This window comes from Podarcis muralis, chromosome 2, assembly GCF_964188315.1.
Source record: "Podarcis muralis chromosome 2, rPodMur119.hap1.1, whole genome shotgun sequence".
NCBI classification, from domain to species: domain Eukaryota; kingdom Metazoa; phylum Chordata; class Lepidosauria; order Squamata; family Lacertidae; genus Podarcis; species Podarcis muralis.
The window spans coordinates 22,663,850-22,687,176 of record NC_135656.1 but is presented as its reverse complement, the minus strand read 5'-3'; the positions used below and the strand labels follow the sequence as shown (position 1 = coordinate 22,687,176).

At 41.6% G+C, this 23,327-nt stretch overlaps 1 protein-coding gene across 1 annotated transcript in view; it reads left to right on the top strand.

Moving 5' to 3' along the window:
• The window catches only part of SMURF2 (SMAD specific E3 ubiquitin protein ligase 2), a 71,101-nt gene that overhangs the window by 17,760 nt on the left and 30,014 nt on the right, over positions 1–23,327 (top strand). Inside the window, exons 2-3 of the mRNA XM_077920121.1 lie at positions 17,387–17,425; positions 18,442–18,551. Of these exons, the coding sequence (XP_077776247.1) occupies positions 17,387–17,425; positions 18,442–18,551 (149 nt within the window). The remainder of the gene's footprint in view (positions 1–17,386; positions 17,426–18,441; positions 18,552–23,327) is intronic.

Sequence of the window (23,327 nt, the reverse complement as noted above, 5' to 3'; positions counted from 1 at the left end):
CAACAGTTGTGCTAGCAGAAACTTCCTGTTGCACAACAAGCATCAGGGCCACACAGCAGTCTGTTGCACAGCTAGCCGTGAGAAGTATGCTGACTTCCTGTGCATTATTTTTTGGAAGTCATTCCGCTAGTATATTGAATTCCTCCCCCTCTGCGCAATGGGACTTATTCACAGGAAGGTATGCTTAGTATTATACCATTAAATCTTCAGGATCTATTCTAGGAGATGCCGTGTTCAGATAACTGATGGGCAAATCAGGGGTAACATGTCTTTTGCTGCCGCTGTGCCCAGCAGACCAGCTGACTGCAGCCAGGCAGGTGGAGATGCTAGGTGTCAAGTGTGGCGATGGACATCTCCATCCAGTTACAAAAGGCCAGTTGCCAGTTGCAAAATGTGACTGGCGCCTGGCTAATTTCGAACGCTTACCAGGAAATTGTTCTTGGGCTTGTTGGGAGGAAGGGTGGGAGACAAATTTAATAAATAAATAAGTTAGCATTTTATTTGATTTGCAGCTGGTCATGGCACAAGGAAATGAACACTCACGCATACTCAGGAAGTTCAATTATAGAATCATAGACTTGGGGAGTTCTTTCTAAGTGTCTGATTATGTAGTTACAAATCCATATGGCAGGTTGATTTTTGTGGGAAGGCATCTACAGTTATGTTGAACACAGAAAATATCAGACACGTGTTATAGACACACTCAGTGAGGAAAATGACATCCTTAGCTCAGACCTCTCACATTATTAGAAATAATCTCATATCTACATACATTAGGGTGTCTAGATGATGTGCATTTATCATGTTGCTTTAGTTGCTATATTCCTATAATTTAAAAGTTCTGTCAAAAGGTTTTCTCCAGTAATGTATAGTAAAGCAAAATGTATAATATATCCTTGTACTCTGAGGTTCTTTGCTTCAGGAAGAGGCAAACAAATAAGTGGGAAGGCACAATAATGTCTTACTGTGTCTTTGCTTCGCTTCTAGAAGAAAGGAGGAGAAAATAGGGGTCTGCTGCTTTCAGTAGCAGTCATGTGGCTTCCACATTCTTTTTTCCTCCCTTAGAGTAGTTACTAAGATCACAAACATGAAAATGGAACACTGAAGGTAGTGGATTTTTGTCTTTTGTGGAATTGAAGGAGGAAGAGGAAGGGAATCTGCAAAATTATAAACTTTGTTTTTTCTTAAAGAAAAGAGAACCTTGATCTTGGCAGGGAAATGGGAGGAAACTTTCCTATTCCTGAAGAGTTTGTCTGTAAATGTAAATATACACTGGTTAATATTTAAGCCATTTACCTTTTCACACAAGCTCTGTGAATCCATGCTATGTATTGCAAAGAGAGCATAGTTTCTAGAACTACTGCAGGTAGTCTCTTAAGCTTCTGTACCACTATTATAAATATTTCAGTAAAATGTCATTAGTTGTATCCAGTAACAACTAGATTGCTAGGATTTCTTGTGTCTTTCTATTCAGGATCCAGCATAACCCATCCAAATCTTATTGTCAAAAAGCTTTCTTTTTAAACTGTATATTAAAGGTAAAGGTACCCCTGCCCATACGGGCCAGTCTTGACAGACTCTAGGGTTGTGCGCCCATCTCACTCTATAGGCCGGGGACCAGCGCTGTCCGCAGACACTTCCGGGTCACGTGGCCAGCGTGACAAGCTGCGTCTGGCGAGCCAGCGCAGCACACGGAACGCCGTTTACCTTCCCGCTAGTAAGCGGTCCCTATTTATCTACTTGCACCCAGGGGTGCTTTCGAACTGCTAGGTTGGCAGGCGCTGGGACCGAGCAACGGGAGCGCACCCCGCCGCGGGGATTCGAACTGCCGACCTTTCGATCGGCAAGTCCTAGGCGCTGAGGCTTTAACCCACAGCGCCACCCGCGTCCCCTAAACCGTATATTAGAGTGTGCTTTAAAAAAAAGGGTGTAATCTCTCTCCTAGTTTTAAAACGTAACCCATGAGCAAGTCTTAGAGTGACATTCGATGTTAGTCGCCCTTGGAGTAGGCCCACTAAGTAACAAGTCCATAAATTTCAATAGGCCAATTTTGAGTATGACTTAGTTGGATATTACCCTGAGAGTTGAAGGTATCTCTTGGGTCATATAAAATCTGAATAGTATTTGAATTTTTGAAAGTCACTTCCATGCTAATCCTGGGAGGTAGCTATGTAATATTGTAAATAAGTTTTGAGAAACAAAAATGCAAAACAGTACAATTTAGTCCTGATTTCTGAGGGAGATGCAAAAAGATAAAATTACTAAAACTCTTGTGTGAATGGGTCATCCCAATACGAGGCAGCACTGAAATTCTTTCTTAAAAGAATACAGTGGACCCTCCGGATACAAACTTAATTCGTTCCAGTGGTCCGTCCACAACCTGAAAAGTCTATCCAGAAGCGCTGCTTCTGCTCACATACGCGACGTGATAGAGTGTTTCTGCATGCACACACGGTGTGAAACCTGGAAGTATACACTTCCAGGTTTGCCACGTTCACAACCCAAAGTTTACATATCCGGAGGGAAACATAAGTAGAGGTACGACTGTATAATGTACAAATAATAAATTATTGTACTGTACAAATAATAAATTATTATTATTAAGTCATCTGAAGGCAGCCGTCTTTAGGGAAGTTTTTAATGTTTGATGCTGTACTGTTTTTAATATTCAGTTGGAAGCCACCCAGAGTGGCTGGGGAAACCCAGCCAGATGGGCGGGGTATAAATAATAAATTATTATTAAATTATTATTATTATTATTAATGGAGTCTAGATTTATTTATTTCTACATTTAGCCGTCTCCCCTAGAGATTTCCATTAAGGGGACAGAACGTTGTCTGTTTCATACACTTTCCTTACCATTATCCCAAAGATGCTGTCTTTTAGATCTTAAAACATCCTTTGAATGACTACAAGCAACCTCATTGTTCAGTGTAATATGAGAACCACTGTATTATATTCAGAATTTAAGGAATAGCACTGACAGCTATGGGTGCCCACTTCTGCAAAGGATGGTAAATACCAGCTGCGATGCCCTATTGTCCAGAAGGTGTAAAATTGTTCTCAACTTAATTTTAAAAGTGAATTTGTTTAAGTATCCTGCCTTGTTACCATAATGCCCCCTGAGTGGCCTATAAATAATAGTTCCATCAATACTTAAAATTTCAAAAATGTTAAAACTGCTTTAAAAAAATTACAAAGCATAGTAGAACAAGAAAAGAAGTAAAAAATTGAGTTCAGTCAACTACTCCGAAGCACTTGGGCATATGCAACCATATATTTCTGATATTCCCAGCATCAGGGTCTTTTCCAAAGTATTGGAGCCTCAGCTTCAGGATCTGTCCTTCCAGTGAGCACTCAGGGCTGATTTCCTTAAGAATGGATACGTTTGATCTTCTTGCAGTCCATGGGACTCTCAAGAGTCTCCTCCAGCACCTAGAAGTAGCAATTACTTTTGATGGGGGTCCTCAAACTTTTTGAACAGCAGGCCAGTCACTGTCCCTCAGACACTGTTGGGGGCCAGACTATAGTTTGAAAAAAAATATGAACAAATATTTAACTCACCTGCTTTTGAAGGTTTGTGGCCTTCGCATTCCCTAGCCTTATGGCAAAAACGCAGGGAGGCTTTGCTACAGCTGGCTGGAAGCATGTCCCATCTTTAGCTGGCACTGAATCCTCGAGATGCCCGTCTCTCCCTGGAGCCTTTCTGCAGAGGAGGAAGTTCGCCTCCCCACGTGAGTGGTTGTGTGCTGCTTTCTGGCGGGTGAGCGATTTTCGGCAAACCCCCCCCCCCAACAATCAAGCGGCCAATGCTGAAAATCGGTCATCCGCTGAAACGAAGTGCGAGCCCAAGATTGTAAGCGGCGATTAGCTGCTTGATTGTTTGGGGGGGGGGGATTCTGAAATCGTTCACCCACCTAAACACAGCACACAACCACTGGCAGTGGGCATGAGGAGGAGGAGTCCAAGAGCGACCCTGCCAGGCGGCGCCCTATTGGTTGGCGCCAAAGCCCGTCAAACGCGTTGTGGTGCTCGGATTGGCTCTTTCCATGTTAAACAGCGGCGGGTTCTGCAATGGCCGGGCAGGCTGGGTTCAAGACCCTGGCGGGTTAGATCTGGCCTGCGGACTGTACTTTGAGGACCCCTAGACCTCATGTAGTGCCTGCTCATGTTGCTTGATAGGCAAATATTCAGAAAGATTGCTTTGATATACTGGGATTTTGAATCTTTCAGCAGGCATGATGTATTCATATACACTAAACAGCAACAAGCAGTGGAAATTTCCTCTGTTTGCTGAATATCCTAGATTTTTTAAATGCTAAATAGTGGTTGACCTTACCTGGGATGTTGTTTGTGCCTTTTCCCCATGCTAGTCAAAAGTGCCAGCAAATTGTGCACAGGGGGAGTGAACTCTGGAGTGCGAAACCAACAACAATGGCCTCAAATACTTGTGAAATCCTGTTCATATGAGGTACTCTTTGGTTTCAGGGTTTAAACACTTTACAGAGTTCCCATTGGTGGGGAAGCAGGCATCTGAAAGAACTTTTAGAGACAAAGACTTTATTTCTCAAGTTTTTATAGAAGGTGCTTTCAAGTTTAATTTCCAGTGAGCAGAACTAGTGCAAAAATGACATGAATTCATCATTGATCGCATTGAAGAAATATGAATGTATTATGTCTCTGGGAATTCAGTGTGCATGTTTTCTTTTTTCTTTTAATTTTGGCTTAGAAAGCAGAAAATGGGAGGAGGAGTGGAAAAGGAAGCCTTTTGTTTACTTCAAAACAATACTGTGAAGTAGACATGATGTTTAAAACAGGAGTCTAAACATGGCAAATGTAGGCAGACTGTGTCCACAAGTTACTCAGGAATCCTAAGTGCAGATTGCTGGAGTCTGATATTTCTTAAGGAAATTCAGATTTACTTTTAAGAGGAAATTTACCCCAGAATTTTATCACTGAATTAGAAGACTGGCATTGTTCATATGCGTCTATAAAAATACTGTAATTTAACTGAAATTTGCTTGAAAGCTCTTCCGTCTTCCTCCCCTTTTTGGTGTCCTATGCAAAGTTTAAAATATTTATTTTTTAAAAAAATTATAAGCTTAATAATATACTTAAAAACACTCCATTATCAAGTGGTCACTGTTACACTTTGCAGTACCTTAGTAATATCATTTGATTTAGGTGCTGGAATGCTATAATGTTCAGAAAACAATTCTGATTTATTTAGGCCTGGATTTTTTAAAAAAGTTACAATATGCTCTTGTAGTTAGGCAGTTCTGTGTAACTGCAAGTCACATTTTATTTCGTATGAGATGAGCGCCGCAACCCCAGAGTCGGTCACGACTGGACCTAATGGTCAGGGGTCCCTTTACCTTTACCTATGCACACTTGTGTAGGAACTTAAAGTACAAATAGAAATCTAATTAGATTATTTATTATTTAAAACTAGTCTTTGTTTGGTAATTTCAAATATTCCTAGAAATTGCTGCCCCTGACCTTGCCTGTGTCCCACCACTTCGTCCAGATACAACACTTGTCTCAGCAGGCTGGCTTCATGGCAGTGCCCTACTGTGCCAACAGCTCCTGAAATCCCACTCAGATTTATGTTTGGAGCATAATCCAGCCAGAGGAAAGATTTAAGCAGATGCTTAACTCTTTCATCTAAGTATCAGTGCTAACAAAAACTATCTGGTAGCCTACAAACTTTACTATAGTTCCCATAAGGAAGTTTAATGTTTAGCGCATTGTTGTAGTATCCATACTGTCAACTTTTCCCTTTTCTTGTGAGGAATCCTATTCGGAATAAGGGAATTTCCCTTTAAAAAAGGGAAAAGTTGGCAGCTATGGCAGTATGATTAGTTAAGAATAACATGCTTTTAACACACAATTACAAATATGGTAGTTGGGTGCATATGCTTTGTAGTTCCACATTAAATTAGCTCTTTTAGAGATGAGATGACCAGGCTGTATTGCAGGATGCAAGATCTTGTACTCAGGACCGGTTAAATACCCATTGGCAATCCAAGGAGATGGAGATATGCATGAAAGTGTATCTTTTGACTTGGTTTTCCAAAGAACAACACTATACTACACAAGCTGTTTTTCCAACTCCCCTGATTTGAACAGTGGTTTGCCTTGTGGCATGTAATGCCTTGGTGCTTGGGAGTTTCACTGATAGTGGATTTGCTGTGTTTCTATATCATGAGTTAGAAGATACCGTATTTTTCGCCCTATAGGACGCACCGTCCCATAAGGCGCACCTAGTTTTTTGGGGGGAGAAATAAAGGGAAAAAAATTACTTTTTCCCCCCCCCAGGCGCGGGGCTGGGGCGGGGGAAGCTCAAGCTTCCCCCGACCCCAGCCCCCAAACAGGCAGCTCTCTGCAAGCCGTGGGAGCGCTCCCACTGCTTGCTGAGAGGTGCACGAAGCCTGGACGCGCTGAGCTGAGCGCGTGCAGGCTTCAGCATGCAGGCAAGTCTCCACAAGCAGCGGGAACGCTCCTGCTGCTTGCGGAGAGGTCCGCGAAGCCTGGACGCGCTGAGTTGAGCGCGCGCAGGCTTCAGCATGCAGGCAACTCTCCGCAAGCAGCGGGAGCCCAGCACTGGGCTCCCGCTGCTTGCGGAGAGGTGTGCGAAGCCTGGAGAGCGTGAGGGGTCGGTGCGCACCGACCCCTCTCGCTCTCCAGGCTTCAGCGAAAGCCTGCATTTGCCCCATAGGACGCACACACATTTCCCCTTCATTTTTGGAGAGGAAAAAGTGCATCCTATAGGGCGAAAAATACGGTAGGTTAGAGGATGTTTATTCTGACACAGTAGGAGGTATTTTCAAAATTATACTTCTTACATTTTTAGGAATATCCCGTATTTAAATTAGAGCAATCGTGGGAGGAATATTATAAACTGGCAGAAATGAATCTGATACAAAAAAAGTCCCTAAGTAATTGAAAAGTGATTTGAATCTAATAAACTTTATAGCGTTTTTTCACCTGCCACTTCTGGAAGCAGCTCCAGCACCCATGGAAAAGGTGCTCCTAGGGGGTTGAGAGACCCTCTAGAGCAGTGGGGGCAAACCTATGGCACGTCGCGTGCCAGAGGGGGCACTCTCTGTGGGCGCATGCGCCGTCGGCCCAGCACAGAGCCTTCAGAAGGCGAGGGCAGCTCGTTGAGTCCTCAGCTCAACTTGTGTCCGAGTAGAAGCGCCTCGGGTGGGGAGTTGGGGGTGTTTGTGTGCAAAATGGAGCCACAACCTTCAGGGTGCGCATTTTCCCTTGGGGAGCCGCCACTGAGGGTGGGGAGGGCGCAGCGCTGTGCACGTGCTCAGAAGCGTGCTGCCACATTGGTGGGCTGCTGAAAGTTCCGATCACCCGTCTTCCTCCGCCTCCTGCTGTGAGGGTGAAGCTTTACACCAGGGGTCAGCAAACTTTTTCAGCAGGGGGCCGGTCCACTGTTCCTCAGACCTTGTGAGGGGCTGGACTATATTTTGAAAAGAAAAAAGAATGAATTCCTATGCCCCACAAATAACCCAGAGATGCATTTTAAATAAAAGCACACATTCTACTCATGTAAAAACACTAGGCAGGCCCCACAAATAACCCAGAGATGCATTTTAAATAAAAGGACACATTCTACTCATGTAAAAACACGCTGATTCCAGGACCGTCCACGGGCCGGATTTAGAAGGCGATTGGGCCGGATCCGGCCCCTGGGACTTAATTTGCCTACCCCTGCTTTACGCACCCTCCACCCGGGGCCAGTGGGAGTGGAGTCAGAAGTGGAGTGGAGGCTTTGCGCTCCCCACCTCAGCTGCCTGATCCCACTCCTACTTGCGTGCAAGCAAGAGCAGGGTGGGGATCTCTCAGCTGGGAAGTACTAAGCCTCCACTTCTGAGAGATCCCTGCCTCTACTCCTGCTTGCACACAAGTAGGAGCTGGAGCGGGCAGCTCCGCTGAGGAGTGCCTGGCTGCTTTCAGGTGGTGCAGGGGCTCTCAGATGCAGCTTCTGGGCTGCCTCCACCTTCCCCAACCTCAGCAACTATTCAGCCTGGCTGCCTTCACGGGGTTGCAGGGGATCTGATGCGGAGGTGGGGGCTCCTTTAAACTTCTCTCTTGAGGGAAGTGCAGCCATGAACCCCATGGAAAGTGTGACAGAGCCTGCACCACCCCAACTGAGCAGCCCTGATCCAGCTCCTGTTCCTGTGCAATCAGCAACGCTGCCTATCAGAGCAGCCCGATCCCACTCCTACTTGCCTGCAAGCATTAGCAGGCTAGGGGGGCGGTGGGCGGCGGTGACATCCCTTGTCTGCTCGCTTGCTGCCCCAGCCCAACCTTTGCTCATTCAGTGCCGGGGCCTCTGGAGCTGGAGGAGGGGGTGGTTGCTTTTGTGGCTGCGGCGGCAGAGGGACCCAACGCTGGAGGGCGGCAGGTGCCTGCTCACTTGTCGCCCGGCCCGCCTTCCCTCACTCTGAAAACGGAAGTTATACTCAGAACAGAGCATGTTCCACGTCCGTAAAAAGTTGGGAAACCGCAACACTCATTTCCGGGTGTAAAGTGTTTGGATTCCAAATAGTTCGAGAACTATGCTGTTCAAAAACCGAGGTACCACTGTATTGCTCCACTCTCTCTCCACATGGATGCACCAACCTTCCCTTCTAAACTAAAACCTTAGTACAGTGGAACCTCTACTTACGGATGTAATCAGTTCTGGAGGTCCGTCTGTAAGTCGATCCGGGTTGCTGGTAGAAGCACCGTCGTGCGCAGGCGCATTTGGTGGCAGCGCGCTTCTGTGTGTGCACGAATCGCAGCAAACCCGGGACAGTGGTACCTTGGGTTACAGTTGCTTCGGGTTACAAACTCCACTAACCAGGAAGTGATTGTTCTAGGTTAAGAACTTTGCCGCAGGATAAGAACGGAAATTGTGTGCCAGCGGCGCAGCAGCAGCAACAAGAGGCCCCATTAGCGAAAGCGCGCCTCAGGTTAAGAACCGTTTCAGGTTAAGAACAGACCTCTGGAACGAATTAAGTTCTTAACCTGAGGTACCACTGTATTTACTTCTGGGTTTGCCACGGTCGCAACTTGAATCGGGCCTAAGTAGAGGCAGTCGTAAGTAGAGGTTCTACTGTATTCAGGTTAAATTGCTGTGTTGGCACTTTGCAATAAATAAGTGGGTTTTGGGTTGCAGTTTGGGCACTCGGTCTCTAAAAGGTTCGCCATCACTGCTCTAGAGACTCTGTGATGTTACATAGTGGATGTAGCAGGAAAGGAGACTTGGTATAAAGTGGAGAACCCTCCCTTGAGCTGTCATTTCATTGGATTCAAGCCATTGCGTGAAGGGTGGGGAGCTGTTACAGTTGGTAGACGGAACATTTCTCAACAAATTTAATTCACTTTTGCCACATGTTTTCTAGAAAGGAGAATATTAATGGCTAAAGTTTTATTGTCAAGTGTTTCCAGCTAGCTGCAATTCCCTTTAGAAAGCTTGGTTCATATCATCTCTGGAATTGTGATGTGCTCTGGAAGGCAAATCACAGAAAAAATGTAAGTGGCTGTGTAGCTTGCCAGCAGTTCAGCAAAAACATAGGAATTTGGTTAGAAGTACTGAAAAAAAAAGCCTAGGGTATTCTCTATGCTCTCTTCTGAAGTTTTTCTTCTTCTAAGAAACCTCTTCTATAAAGCCTGGTAAAATGTCGCAAACGTTTAAACATGTATTATCAACGTGTTTAAATTGCCAGTGTTGCTCTTAGGTTTCAGAAGCATATTTTGAAATAGAGAGTTTCCTATTTTTTTCTCTCTTTTCTCTCCAGCGCACCCCCACCCCCTGCCCAAGTAGCTTCATTCCAATCAGCAGTGTAATTGGAATGCAACCACAGTCTGGAGGAGGAAAGGAAATTTTTGGCAAGAGGCAGCAGAGCAGTTGGGAGATTTATTCAGATTAAAGCATAGTCTATTCATTATCAGCGCAGCGCACATTAACAGCAGTGTAGCATTGTGTTTCTACAGCTGGGACCTATTTTTAATTATTATATTCCTTGCATAATGCATGCAAAACAGCTGGGAACCAATCAGCAAAAGCCATGGTAATGACTTTCAGTGAAAGATTATTTTGGATAGCCTAGGGATTTCCCACCCACCCCCCCTCAAGCGTGTGCTGCAGAACTTGCCCTTTTTTGTCTTGTCCTCTTTCTTACCAATTTTAAAATGCATCCTTTGAGAAGCAAGAATAATGTTGTATTATTGAATCTTTTGTTTTATTTTGGTGGAGCTAATGATCGACTTCACAAAGATTCAGTTGTTTTCCTGCAGTGATGACATCAGAAAACTAGAGGATTAGAAAACAAATTTATCTTTGAACCAAGTTATTTTTTTCTTCTGTAATGTTGCTGTGTGCCAGCATGAAATTTGTTACTTTCAGACATTAGTAATAACAATAATGTAACAGTGGATAAGACTTAATGACTGTCTTTGATTTTTTTGTTTTAAAATGGTGTAAAATTATAAAAATGAAAACAGGATTATAAACATTTGTTCTGTGTTAATTGATGTTAAGCATGTTAATTGTATGGAGTGTTGACACTAAAGACATTTTAATTTAAGGTCTTCTAAGTTATTTACGGTATATGGGCCTTTAAAAATTCCAAGCGCTCGGTTGCCCAGGTTTCTAAAACCATGATGCTGGTGCCTGCATATGTAAACATTTTCTCAGTTTATTCCTAGAAATTGGATATATTTCTCCAGACATATTATTGATTTCATTTCAGGGTTTTTTTATGCAGTGTTTTAGCATGGAAACTTTAGTAAGCGCTGCATAAGAAAATCTACAAGAAAAAGTATAATTTTAATAATGTTAGTTGCATTCCATTTTTAATGAAAAGAAACTGTCACTCAAACTATCCCCAGAAAAGTGCTTCTCGTTCAATTAAATGTTCACCAAAATATTTTTGCTTGGATTATTTCTGCTTCTGTAGACTTTTAGTTTTGAAAAATATTCAATGTCAAGTAAGCTGTTTGCCTGAGGCAAGTTGCAGTTACCCTGGATGGAAAACAGTAAATTCATGTAGGCAGTCATCATCTGAGCTTGGCCTTGAGGCTTAACTGTGTTTGTTTGTTTTTAACTTTGAACAAACCACACCTGTAAGCTATGGATTTTTTGTTTATAAACTCTTGTTATATTTAACTGTGTTGTAGTGTTAGGGGTGAGTCTGGTCCTTGTGTTGTTCTAAGGGGGAAAGCAAGCAGATGAGTGCATGCATTTGCTTGTGGCATGCGGATTGGGCAAGTAGGGCGACTGTCTCCTGAATAATTATTTGCAAGGATTGAATTAAACATTAGAGTGTAGGGTAGACTCTGCAGTGTACCTAACAAATTCCAAATTCTCAGTGGGAACACAACTATTTAAATCCAGGTACATGGGTTCCTTAAAATTGCAACCCCTTTCCCCTTTTTCCTTCTTTAATGGCATTGTACTTTCTGCCTCCAGCAATATAATATTTGTTCAGATTGATTGTTCAGCATGTTGTTTATAGTCAGTAAGAACAGCAGTTTCAAAAATGGTTCCGCCTCTATCGACTTTTTTCTCTCTACTACCTGCCCCCTGATTTTGTGGTGCTTTGCAAGAAAGGAACATGCAGAACTACACCTGCAACAAATGTTGCTTAGAGAGAGCTTCTGTGCCCCCCTCCCCATAAACTAAAGCTTTACTTGATTATAGTAAAAAGGCTCATTTACTGGTTTTTTGTTCTGGTGCCCTTCTACAACTGGGAACAAAAGATAATAGTAATGTTGGTTTCTGGCAATTAATAATGAGTTCTCTTGCTTCCTCCAGTGTCTCAAAAAGGCACCTACATTAAAATTGGTTGGAGTGTACAATTCAAATGTTTGACAGCTCTAGCGTTTATGAATTTCCTTTTGGAAAGTTTGATTGTAGGATTCCCGGTTTGGAGGCAAGGGAAGACAATGGCACTCATTTTTTAAAGGCAAATGATTTTTTAAAAATTTCTAAGGACCTTAAAAATATTGGGTACCTTCCCATTAATCTGGAGACACTGTAAATTGCCATAGCTGTAGACAGAATGTTGGGTAGTGTGGACATGTGTTCTTTAAAAGTCAAGTTGGGTGGAGTTTTGGTTTAGTCCTTGAGCATGAGCCAGAAACAGAATGACATATTTAGGATCCCAAAGGAATTTTCCTTGGGTCAAATTAAGGAGAATGTGATTGCCTTCAGTGTGTAGTGTATGCCCTTGTTTGATTACGTCATCTGCAGTTCTGCTGGTATCTTTCTGTGGAACACCTACTCTCCTTGTGACATATTTAAGGTTAGGATTGTATAGACCCGGCTTGCAATAGAGGTTTAGACCTTGTACTCCTTACATGTTGTCACTTTATAATATGAACCAATCTCCAAAGAAAGTTCTATTAAAATATAGGGATTGGATCCAGAGACTCCCTGGGTGGAGTTCCGCTCACAGGATGTTCTTGTTTATGCCCCTATCACCCCCTGTGCCCTATAGAGAAAGTGTAATGCAATGTGGTTCTGAAAAAGTAAAGTGTCAATGGTTGCCAAATGTTGTTAACCTGTGCTATGTCTTTGGCTTTTTCTGAGAGGCCCAGGTAATGAAAGACACGTGTCCCTCCCCACACCCCAATTATGAATTATGTGTGAAATTGCAATGTATACTTGTCAGGATTGTAGTAAATGTTTGGAATTAATATGCATATTTGGAATGAATAAGCAATATCTGTTCAGACTAGCAAGAATGAAAATATTTATTTGAGTGTGGGCGAGATGCTCTAAAAATACCGTTCCCTCTAAATGACTAGGAGAGGCTCCTAACACTACCAGATAATTTCTCTTCGCTGTAAGATGCAAATGAAATTGTTGTTCATTGCCCACAACTCAAGGGGTATAACATTTTGTGTGTGTGTGTTCAGATCGCTATGTTCCATCCACACAGTTGGCGGGACATAGCCCATTGGACAGTGTTGTTCTCTCCCCTTTCTTGACTCTTCATTGTTGACACACAACCCTCTCTCAACACTTTGAAGTGGGTGCTTGTTACCACCATTTTAGCATTGTGGGTGTATGTTTGTTTTTACGAGTTTCAAATTGGTGCACATGCACTGTTCTTAATTTTGTGTGTGTATTCCACCACAGTGCAATTGCACAGCTCTGAGAACTGGATGTTTTTACAAACCGTTTGTGGCAGAGGGCAAGAGGATTACAGTCTTACTTTCCAATAAACATTATTGCATTCAGACTTCAATTCCTGAGTTTTTCTAGTAAGTTTCACCACCCAACTAGGAAACTTGCCCACTTGTTTTTTCTAGTCAGTTTCACAACACCGTTCGTTAATACTGTTATTCCACTCTTACTATAATCTAAAAAAGAAAGGACAGGGAAGCAAGCAGTGCTGTGGGAGTTGAGGACAGCTCATACCAAGAGAAGAAGCAATCAATTAAACTTTTTGAGAGCTGAAATCCATAAGCAAAACATTGCAAAGGAGCCAAAAAAGCAAAGCTCTTTAGGGAAAGGACTTTCAGTAAAAGAAACGAAATGGTTCTACAACTGGTTGATGGCAAGAAACCTGATGGCAATAAATAAAGGAAGGGCCTCACCAACACGTCATCCAATTTCCCCAGGGACCACTTCTCTCACCTTACCTCAGTTGTACATTTTTCTGTTTGCACCTGGAGAGAGATTGCTATGTTGCTCTTTCCCTCCATAATGGATTTTTCTGTGGTAAGAAGAAAGATGCAGCAGTGGGAAAATACAAGTTTTGTACAAATGGATCATAACAACTTGCTCCCTTTGGTGTAATTAAAAGAAACAAACCATAGCAATTGGACAATAAGCATATTGTCTGGAAGCACTCTATGAAAACAATGACTGCAACCATAACTGAGGTCGAAGCCCTGGTCATTTTAATGGAATGATGCAAGTGTGTGGAGAAATGGGGCATGTGTTTGAGAAAGAATAAGAAAGAAGACAAAAATACATTTCCGATGTGTTAACATATTAGTTCTATATCTTCTTCTTTCTATGGTGATCACTTGTAGCCAAGTAAGATTGTCTTCCATGAACATAGTCTTAATGGTGTGTCCATAGGTGGCTGTGGATTCCAATTCTGGATCCACATGTCTTTTCACAGTGGGGTCATAAGTTTCTGGGCAGGAGTTGATCATGGTGAGGGTTTTGCCAAATGTGCCTTCCTCCTTGCTTGTTTCTGCCTTCCATCCTGAGTTTGAGTGTCTTCAGAGTCCATTACACCTTTGGTAAAGGCTGTTCTCCAATTGGAGCGCTCACAGGCCAGTGTTTCACAGTTGTCGTTATTGTTTAAGATTTGCCTTGAAGAGAGTCTTTAAACCTCTTTTGTTGACCATCAGCATTACGCTTTCCATTTTTAAGTTCAGTATAGCATAGTTGCTTTGGAAGACAATAATCAGGCATCCAAACAACATGACCAGTCCTGCTAAGTTGATGTTGAAGAATCATTGCTTCGACACTGGTTATTTTTGCTTCTTCCAGTACACTGGCATTAGTTCACCTGTCTTCCCAAATGATATGTAAAATTTTTGGGAGACACTGTTGATGGAATCTTTTGAGGAGTTGGAGATGGCGTTTATAAGTGGTCTGTGTTTCACAAGCATACAGTAAGGTTGGTAGTACAATCATTTTGTAAACAAGCATTTTGGTTTTCCTGTGAATGTCCCAGTCCTCAAACACTCTAAACTTCAGTCAGGAGAAAGCTGCACTTGCAGAGCTCAGGCAGTGCTGGATTTTGGCATCTTTGTGGAAAGATAGCCGCCCAGGTAGGAGAAGTGATCAACATTTTCCAACATTACACCATTAAATTGGATTCGTGGCATTACAGAGGAGTTGTTTTGTGTTTGTTGGTGCAGCACTTTGGTTTTTTGGATGTTGAGCAATAGACCAAGCCTTTTGTAAGCTTCTGCAAAGATATTTAGGATGGCTTGGAGGTCATCCTCTGAGTGTGCGCACACTACGTTGTCATCAGCATATTGAAGCTCTGTGGTGGAAGTTATGGTCACCTTACTCTTTGCTTTCAGCCTACTCAAGTTTAAGAGCTTTCCATCTGTTTGATATACGATTTCTACCCCGGTGGGGAGTTTCCCTTTGACAATGTGTAGGATCATGGCAATGAAAATAATAGAGTTGGGGCGATAACACATCCCTGTTTTAACACCTGATCCCACTGTGAATGGTTCTATATACATCTTCACAGATCATGGTTTTCTATTATGCAAATGAGTTCAGATTTGTGGTGTTAAATTGCCGGGCTTGCTGGCTTAACACTACTATGTCCTGTGTACTAAGGAAATAGTGTTTGCTATAAAATAAACAACTGGTGAACTTTTCTCCAAGTCACAATCATTCAACCTTCTCCCCCAATTGTCATTGCCATTATACATAGCCCTCTACCCAGTAGCATAAGCAAAAAGACAATTGTCTCTCTGAGGATCTTCATTTACATTTCATAAAGGGAAAAGCAAGAGAGGAGCGTGGTGTTAGTAGAATGGAATGAAAATGAGGACATGAGTTGGGGCTGATCCCTAGTCCTTAACTCAAATTTTATTTTAGCTGAAGTCTTTAAGGGAAAGGTGACTTTTGAGAAGGGATTTGAAGAAAGAACTATTCCACGAGTGTAGAAGTGAGTTTCAGCAGAATAGATCTGAGTGGGCAGGAGACACCTGAGTGGGTAGGATACACTGAATTGTCTAGAGGGTGGTAAAGTTGCAGGGACAATAATTATAGGCAAGAGCATAATTGGAAATAAGCATAGAGAGACCAATACTGGTTAAGGCTCTAGATAACTATGAATGTACAGACAATACATTTTTGCTGGATCTGGAAGGGGATGAGAAACTGATGTCAAGATTTGGGAAAGACAATCACATGATCTGATCAGGAGAAGTTAGTTATTCTGTTAATAGAGTCTGTTTTGGGGTGTGGAGATAAAAGATCAGGGACAAGAAGGTTGCAGTAGTCAAGATAGCAGATATTTGAAGTATGAAGTAGTTCAAAAGTAGTTCTTTTAGCTAAGAAGAGGGAGATGGAGTAACATAGTTCAGGTAATATGCACAGAGAAGCAATAGGACTTGGTAGTGGATTGAATACTGAGAGCAAAGGAAAGGGAGAAATCAAAGATAAAGCCTGGGTTTCATGCTTGGTCAGCAAAATGGATGGTGACAATATCAGTTGATACGGGGAACAGTTGAAGAAATTACTTGGCACAGTTGAGTCTTGGATGCATAGAATTTGAGACAATGGTAATATCCAATCAGAAATGTTGGAAATCCTTCTAGGATTTGGTCAGGCTATATAAAGCATATTCTGAATTGAAATGTTCTGTTTAGGCATTGATAGACCTATCCTCTGTGAGTTTATCTGGTCCCCTTTTAAAGCCATCTGAATCAGTGACCATCAATATATCTTTTGAGCATGAATTCCATAACACAAATGGAACACTACAATAATAAGTAGAAGCTTTTATTTTCAGGCGGTCTTGGCATGTGGGTGTCTTTAGAAAGTCTGTCGTCAAACATAAGTCATTTTTGGACAGATAGTGACATTTAGTACTAATTTGTTAGCTTCCACTGATGAAAATTGAACCACAACTACAATATATACAAGATATACGCAATACATGTTAGGAGATTATATGTAGATAAACTATTTGTATTCCATCTGGTGTGCTCTGTGCTTTGATTCTCAAATGAAAACTGGGGATTTTTAAAAGATTAAAAAAAACACCACAGTTTGTTTAATTCAAGAGATTCAGAATATGCAGGCCATATTTACATGTAGGTGGGACCAACCACCTGTCAATCACCTGACATCATAGGATACCAGGGGATTCAAAGTTCAGTCTGGAAGCAGGGAGAGGCTTACAGTATTTCCAATCTTAGCACTGTAGTTCCACAATATGGATTAACACCAGGTGTTTTCAGACTGTTACTGTCTGCTCTTTATTATTTAAGATTGCACCTAAAAATCTGATAAAATCTGATAAAAAGTCTGATAAAATCCTATGAACATTTCTAATAAATCATATACAGATGTGGGCCTGGTTTGCATGTCACATTAAAAAACCTACGGTGAATCTTAATGTGAATGTTCAGAAATGAACCACAAGCCTAGGTTTGGATGTCCCAACAAGCCAGACTTTGGCTTCTTTTTGGTGGCATGGCAGTGGTAGGAACAGGGAAGTGGCAGAGTGAGAACTCTTTGCATTCACATTTAAGTCATAGTTTATAAATGTGGTTTAACGTGATGTTTAGCAATACAGTACATGTGATTGTATTGCTGTTCTTTTGTAAATGCTTTGTAGATAAATCCAAACGTATTTCATAATGTGTTTTGTTTTTCTTACAGTTCTGTGTGCAAAAAACTTGGTGAAAAAAGATTTTTTCCGTAAGTAAATGTTTATGTATTTGTATCTGAATTCTGTTACACAAGGTTTGAATGTCTCTTTGCCTTGACTACCACGTGGTAATCAGCCAGCTAAGTCAGAGAGCACTAATGTGATTTTAAATGAATGGCCACAATTTTTGTGGGAATCTAAAGTTCAAGGCAATGATCTAAAGGGCTATGCATGTTTATTGCACACACAATGCACAGAGTTGGGGTTTTTTGTAGTATTGCCTTTTTAGAAGCTGTTATCTCAAAACATGAAAAGAACTCAGAAAGAAAGGTGGAAATTGTTAGGAGAGAAGTTGAACAGGGGGGCAGCAGACTAGTGTGAAAAATGCTTTCATTCAGGCTTCCCTTTAGTAAATGTGGTGTGAGATCATGTAACAAGCCTTGGTTCTAGCTGTAGTCTCTTGTGTACTATGTAATATTTATAAATTTGTAAATTGTTATATACATTACTTAGTCTGTGGTTACATAATCAGGTGTATTGATTTTGGAACTATTGAGTCTTCCCATTCTTTGAAGTATTTGATTAGTGAGAACATTTGTAAAGAACCACTTTTCTTCTAGTATTTGGGATCATGGCCTACTGTGTCTTGAGGCACCTATGCCACGAGTCCAAGCAAGCAAACTCTGAATGGCGTGTGAGTTGTAATAAATAAGTAAATAGAAAGGCCAGGCTATGAACCGCCTTATGGATTTGATTGTAGAAAAAGCACCAGGGGGGTCTCTCTTTTTCCTTTTTTTTCAATGTTACATTTGGCAACAATGCTGAAAGGTTTGATGCCTTCAAGAAGAGAGTTGACTGAGTACAGAAGCAAGCTGAAAGGCCTCTAAGTTTCTTAAAATTCCTAGGATAATGTAAGAAAATACTAGTACTGTTCAGTGAAAAAGAGATAACTTGGAAGAATCAAAATATGTTATAAAAAGCCAATATTTGGCAGCCATTCATGATTAAGATGACCTAATTTAATTATACTCCCACCCTATTATGTATTTTTCCTCCCTTCTGACAGGGCTTCCTGATCCATTTGCTAAAGTGGTGGTTGACGGATCTGGCCAGTGCCATTCTACAGATACTGTGAAGAATACCCTTGATCCAAAGTGGAATCAGCATTATGACTTGTAGGTGTTGATAGGAGTGATCACAATATAGCTAGAATTTGAGCTGGGCATTGATTGATAGACTAGAAATGTATAGCATTAGGTAGCCCCTGATAATTTATCTGAGAGTTGGTAAATGTTTATTAGCTTTTAAAAGCTTTAAAAGCACAGTAACTAGCTAGTTCTTTTGTGGTGCTTTTACATCTGTAGCTATCAAAGTGCTAAATGGACACGGTGAGTATCTTTATTTTTCTGACAGTTGATGAACACAGGCATGGGATGAACAGCTGTGCTACCATACATACACATGAACGTGCACACACCTCTTTCTGGTCTCTCAGTTTATTTGTGCAGTATGTTACTGGCATAAAATTAGTTAGGCTTTTATTATAGCATTTTCTTTCATACATACGTAAAATATTCTGCATCTACTTGCATTATAGCCCAAGAAGACTCAAGATCATAGAAACAGGATTGCAGAGTTGGAAGGGACCATGACGGTCCCAACCGCCTACAATGCAGGAATCTTTTTGCCCAATGTGGGCCTCGAACCCACAACCTTGAGATTAAGAATCCCATGCTTTACCAACTGAGCTGAACAGAAGGAAAATTGGTGAGGGAAATGCTACACTGTATTGTGCACCACACAGGGGATGCGAGGTCCAGGAGCAGCGAACAGACTGAGGCCAGTAGTGAGTTAAACATGGCCACAACTTTATCAGTTACAACATATCAGAACTTTGCATGCATAGGGCAAAACTCCTCCTGTTGGACAGCCTGCTCACTGGCAGATGTTTCTTCCGTAGCCTGCCTGCAGGGGAAAGAGCCGCTGGGCACATAGAGTCTCGACCCACTGCAATGCAGACTGCTCTGGTTGGCCCCATCCACAACATGAGTGTGTGGCAGACAACCACAGCCCTCTGAGTGAAGCTGTTGGCACCTGCAGCTTGGCACAAATCTATATCCCAGAAGTGGACTGTATAAGTCTCTCTCCAGTCTGCTCCTCAGGCTTCCTGTCAGACAGCTAGCCAAAGCCTCTGATTAGCCCCAACTGGGGTCAGGGGTCTGTCTGGTTGTCCCCTTATCTGCTTTGGTAGCTGATTCTGTAGAGCATAATACTCTTAATCTTAGGGTCATGAGTTCAAGTCTCATGTTGGGCAAAAGATTCCTGCATTGCAGGGAGTTGGACAAGATGACCTTTTTGTTCCCTTCGAACTCTACATTTCTATGATTCTCCATTTTCTCTGCAGATAGCATAAATGAGGCTAGCTGTGGCAATGACGTTGTCCAGGAAGTTCTGCTGTTTATACTTAAATAGTTGCAGCAGAGGGGCAAATGTTGCAGTTCCGTATTAGCCTGGGTTTGTGATTCCCTAGAGTCACGAGGCTTTAGTACAAGGTGACCCAACTTTTCATACCAAGTGGGCCACAATAGTACCTTGACACTGAATGCACACTGCCTTGTCATCCAGTGGGAGCTGATGAAGTCAAAATTTGACACACCCACCCTCCCCTCTTGCTGCCTTCCCAAAGTGGGTTGAGCAATGCACCGGGCTTTTTAAAGGAGGCCCTAGGGCTGGGGCGGGGGGGCGACAGATGTTACTGAGGGCCTCAGGGCTGTATGTTGGGCCACCCTGGTTTACTAAGTGCTTGGGTCCCCAGCTCAAATGTTTGTATGTTGACAAATGTATGTTAACAGCATACATTGCTACGTCAGGACAAAAGTCCTGGGAGTAAGTCCAGTTGGATCTAATGGGCTTACTTCTGAGCAACCATGCATAGGACTTTGCTGGTGATCTTTGCTTTTAAGTAACCTTACAGTAATTAAGGGTGTTGATGGAGCAAGGATGCAACCCCCCCCAAAAGCCTCCCATGTCATTTAAATGTATTTATTTCAACATAACTTGGCCTTCTGTAACCTGATGAGCGTCAGCTGTTTCAGACTACAACTCCCATCAGCTGTGCACTGGATAGAGTTGATGGGAGTTGTAGTATAAAAATCAAATCAAATCTGGTGGGCAGCAGGTTGCAGAAGGCTCACGTAACTCTTGCAAGTTTCCGACTCTTTGTGGAGATCATATATTCAGTATTTCTTTTCATTCACAGAAGGCTAAAAAAATAACATAGTACAGATAATATGTAGTTTTCTGCCAAACATTGGCGATTAACCCAGAAGTCTGTGATTATCTGCTGTACTATCCATTTCATACAGTAGATTCTGAAAGTATAATAATGTTTACCCTAACAACACACTGTTGCATGGGAATGCTGGTCTCTGACCTATGACACATTCATTGTTATAGGAAATAACTTGCTTGGCAGTCAGTGAACATTTCCCCCCTTATGGATACTGAAACTATGGCTGTGTACACAGTACACATTTAAACCACGTAGCTTCCCGCAAAGAATTGTGGGAACTGTAGTTTGCCCCTAGAGTTATAATTCACAGCGCCCTCAACAAACTACAGATCCCAGGATTCTTTAGGGAAAGTAATGTGCTTTAAATGTGTGGTGTGTACACAGCTTAAGTGTGAAATGTATTTGTTGTGATGTAAAACAATGTTTAAATTGTGTTGGATTTCTGTAAACTCTTTTAAATTATATTTTGACATTACAAGAGGCATGAAATTAATGTAATATCTAACTACGGTTTTGATGAGAGGGAACTGAAATAAAAAGATGATAGAATTAGTTCAGACTAGTTAGTGGAAAAATCTAGGACCTCTTTCAGAATTATGTCCTCTTTTATGTCATCAACTTGAATGTCAACAAAATGTTGCCCATTTTTGTTAAGCATCTTCTAATGCAATCTTCTTATTTCCCATTTATTGTATGTTTTATAGCTTTTCCAGTGCTTAAAGAATGGCATGCCTCTGTCTGTAGAATTTTCAAAAAAACAAGCATGACATTGGTTAGATCAATTTGATGTTGTAAATGGAGATGTCAAGGCAATAAAAAGCTTTTGTCAGAGAGGATTAAAAATCAGTTTCTGTTGGTTTCTTGCTCGCTACTGTAGATAGAAATATTGTCTCTATCCTGACAAGCAAAGTGGGCTTGTCCAACACAGATTTTTCATACTTAGTAGCTGCCTACATTTGGTTTCCCCCTCCCAAACAGAGTTCTGTCACAGATTTTTAGTTGGGTGTAGAACACAGTTGGTTAACCAGTTTGTTGAAAATCGGATCCAGTGAAACAAATATATTGATTTATTGTCTAGATTTGAAACTAGTTTCTGGGACACTGGCATTCATAACTTTGTCTTTGCTCACATACATGCTTCCATTATCCAAATTTATGTCAAAGATTAGAAGACCGGGGAGTGAAGTGCAGCGTTAGATGGATAAATAATGAGAGAGTCAAGTGAATGATTGGTCTTAGCTGCTATTTGATACAATTTCTGGTTTTTCATTTTTTGTCGTTGTTTCGTTTCAGTTTGATTCAAAATAAAGATACATACTTTTATCAGCCTTCAAGTGAACAGTAGGCTAGACGAAAAGCTTTTTTTCCAAAAAGCTCAACGCAACCATAAAGGAAATGTTTTTCTTCCTCTGGAAAAACATTATTTACTTGGCAAGACGACTTTGCATTGATTCCTATGCTAAACACAGGGACTGTGTGTCCTTTAGCAATTCCTCAGTTTCTTTGAACCAGCTAGATCCAATAGGCATAGCAGCCTCTATCCTGAACAAACAAGACTTGCGCAGAACATTGTAATAGCTGAAAACGTAAATATATTTATAAAGTTATGTATTAAATACATTTACCATATGCCTTCATGTTATGAATTTTTTTAAGAGCGTTGGAAAAGGCTTTACAGTGAGCACAGTTTTTATTTAGCGCCTTGTTATGGTTTTAAAGCAGGCAGACAGAATATGAAACAAGATCAGCTTCACTTTTCCTATTGCTTATCGGGCACTCTTGACTTCTGAATAGAATTATATTGGAATAGTCAAGGTGGATGAAATCAAAATATGACCTGTCAGAAAACTACATTAATCTCTGTTTATGTGGCTGACAACTAATAATTTATTGCCTCCCTCTTTGGGGAGGAATGGTGGGATATAAATTAAATAGCTAAATAAATAAAATAAAATAACTGAATAATACAAAGCTGTGCATTGCTTTAAATCTAAATATAACTAGAGTTCAATTTCACCCCCTGCTCAGTAGCCCTGTTCCCTCCTGTGATTGTTTGCTGATTGTTATGCAAGCTGCCAACAGAAATCTTGGTCCTTTTTTTGCATGTAGGCCTTCAGATAGTGTGGGGCAGGGTGGGGGCAGAGGTGAGGTGGGAGGAAGTGTTCCCTGAACTTGAAAAAAAAATTACCCTTGTAAGTCTTGGAAGGTACAACAGGGGTTTTGGTCTGCCAGTCCTGACAGCTTCATTTATGGTTAGATAACTAAAGATATATTACAGCTCTGCGGGTGGGGGAAGTAGATAATTTAAATGGGTGAATGTAGGAGGATATGCTTTTAGTAAGTGGAATACTTGGATGTTTGTACTAACAGGGAATGTGTAATGGAAGAAGACTGCTAAACATCTCTCAGGGAGAACCATAATTCTTAAATTTTATATCCCCCCCAGGATTAAACACCCAATGATATACCAGCCATTTGCACTTAGACATACTGTCATTGTCTAGCCAAAGGACGACCGTGTTTGATTTACGCAAGACATTTTGAAAAGCTCTTTGAAATTCCTTCGTGTAAAATCTGTTTTACAAATAAATTACTTGAGGAGCTTTTGCCAATCTGTAGCATGCAGTTCCTGTGAATCTGACCTCTTCTGCCAGGGGAAA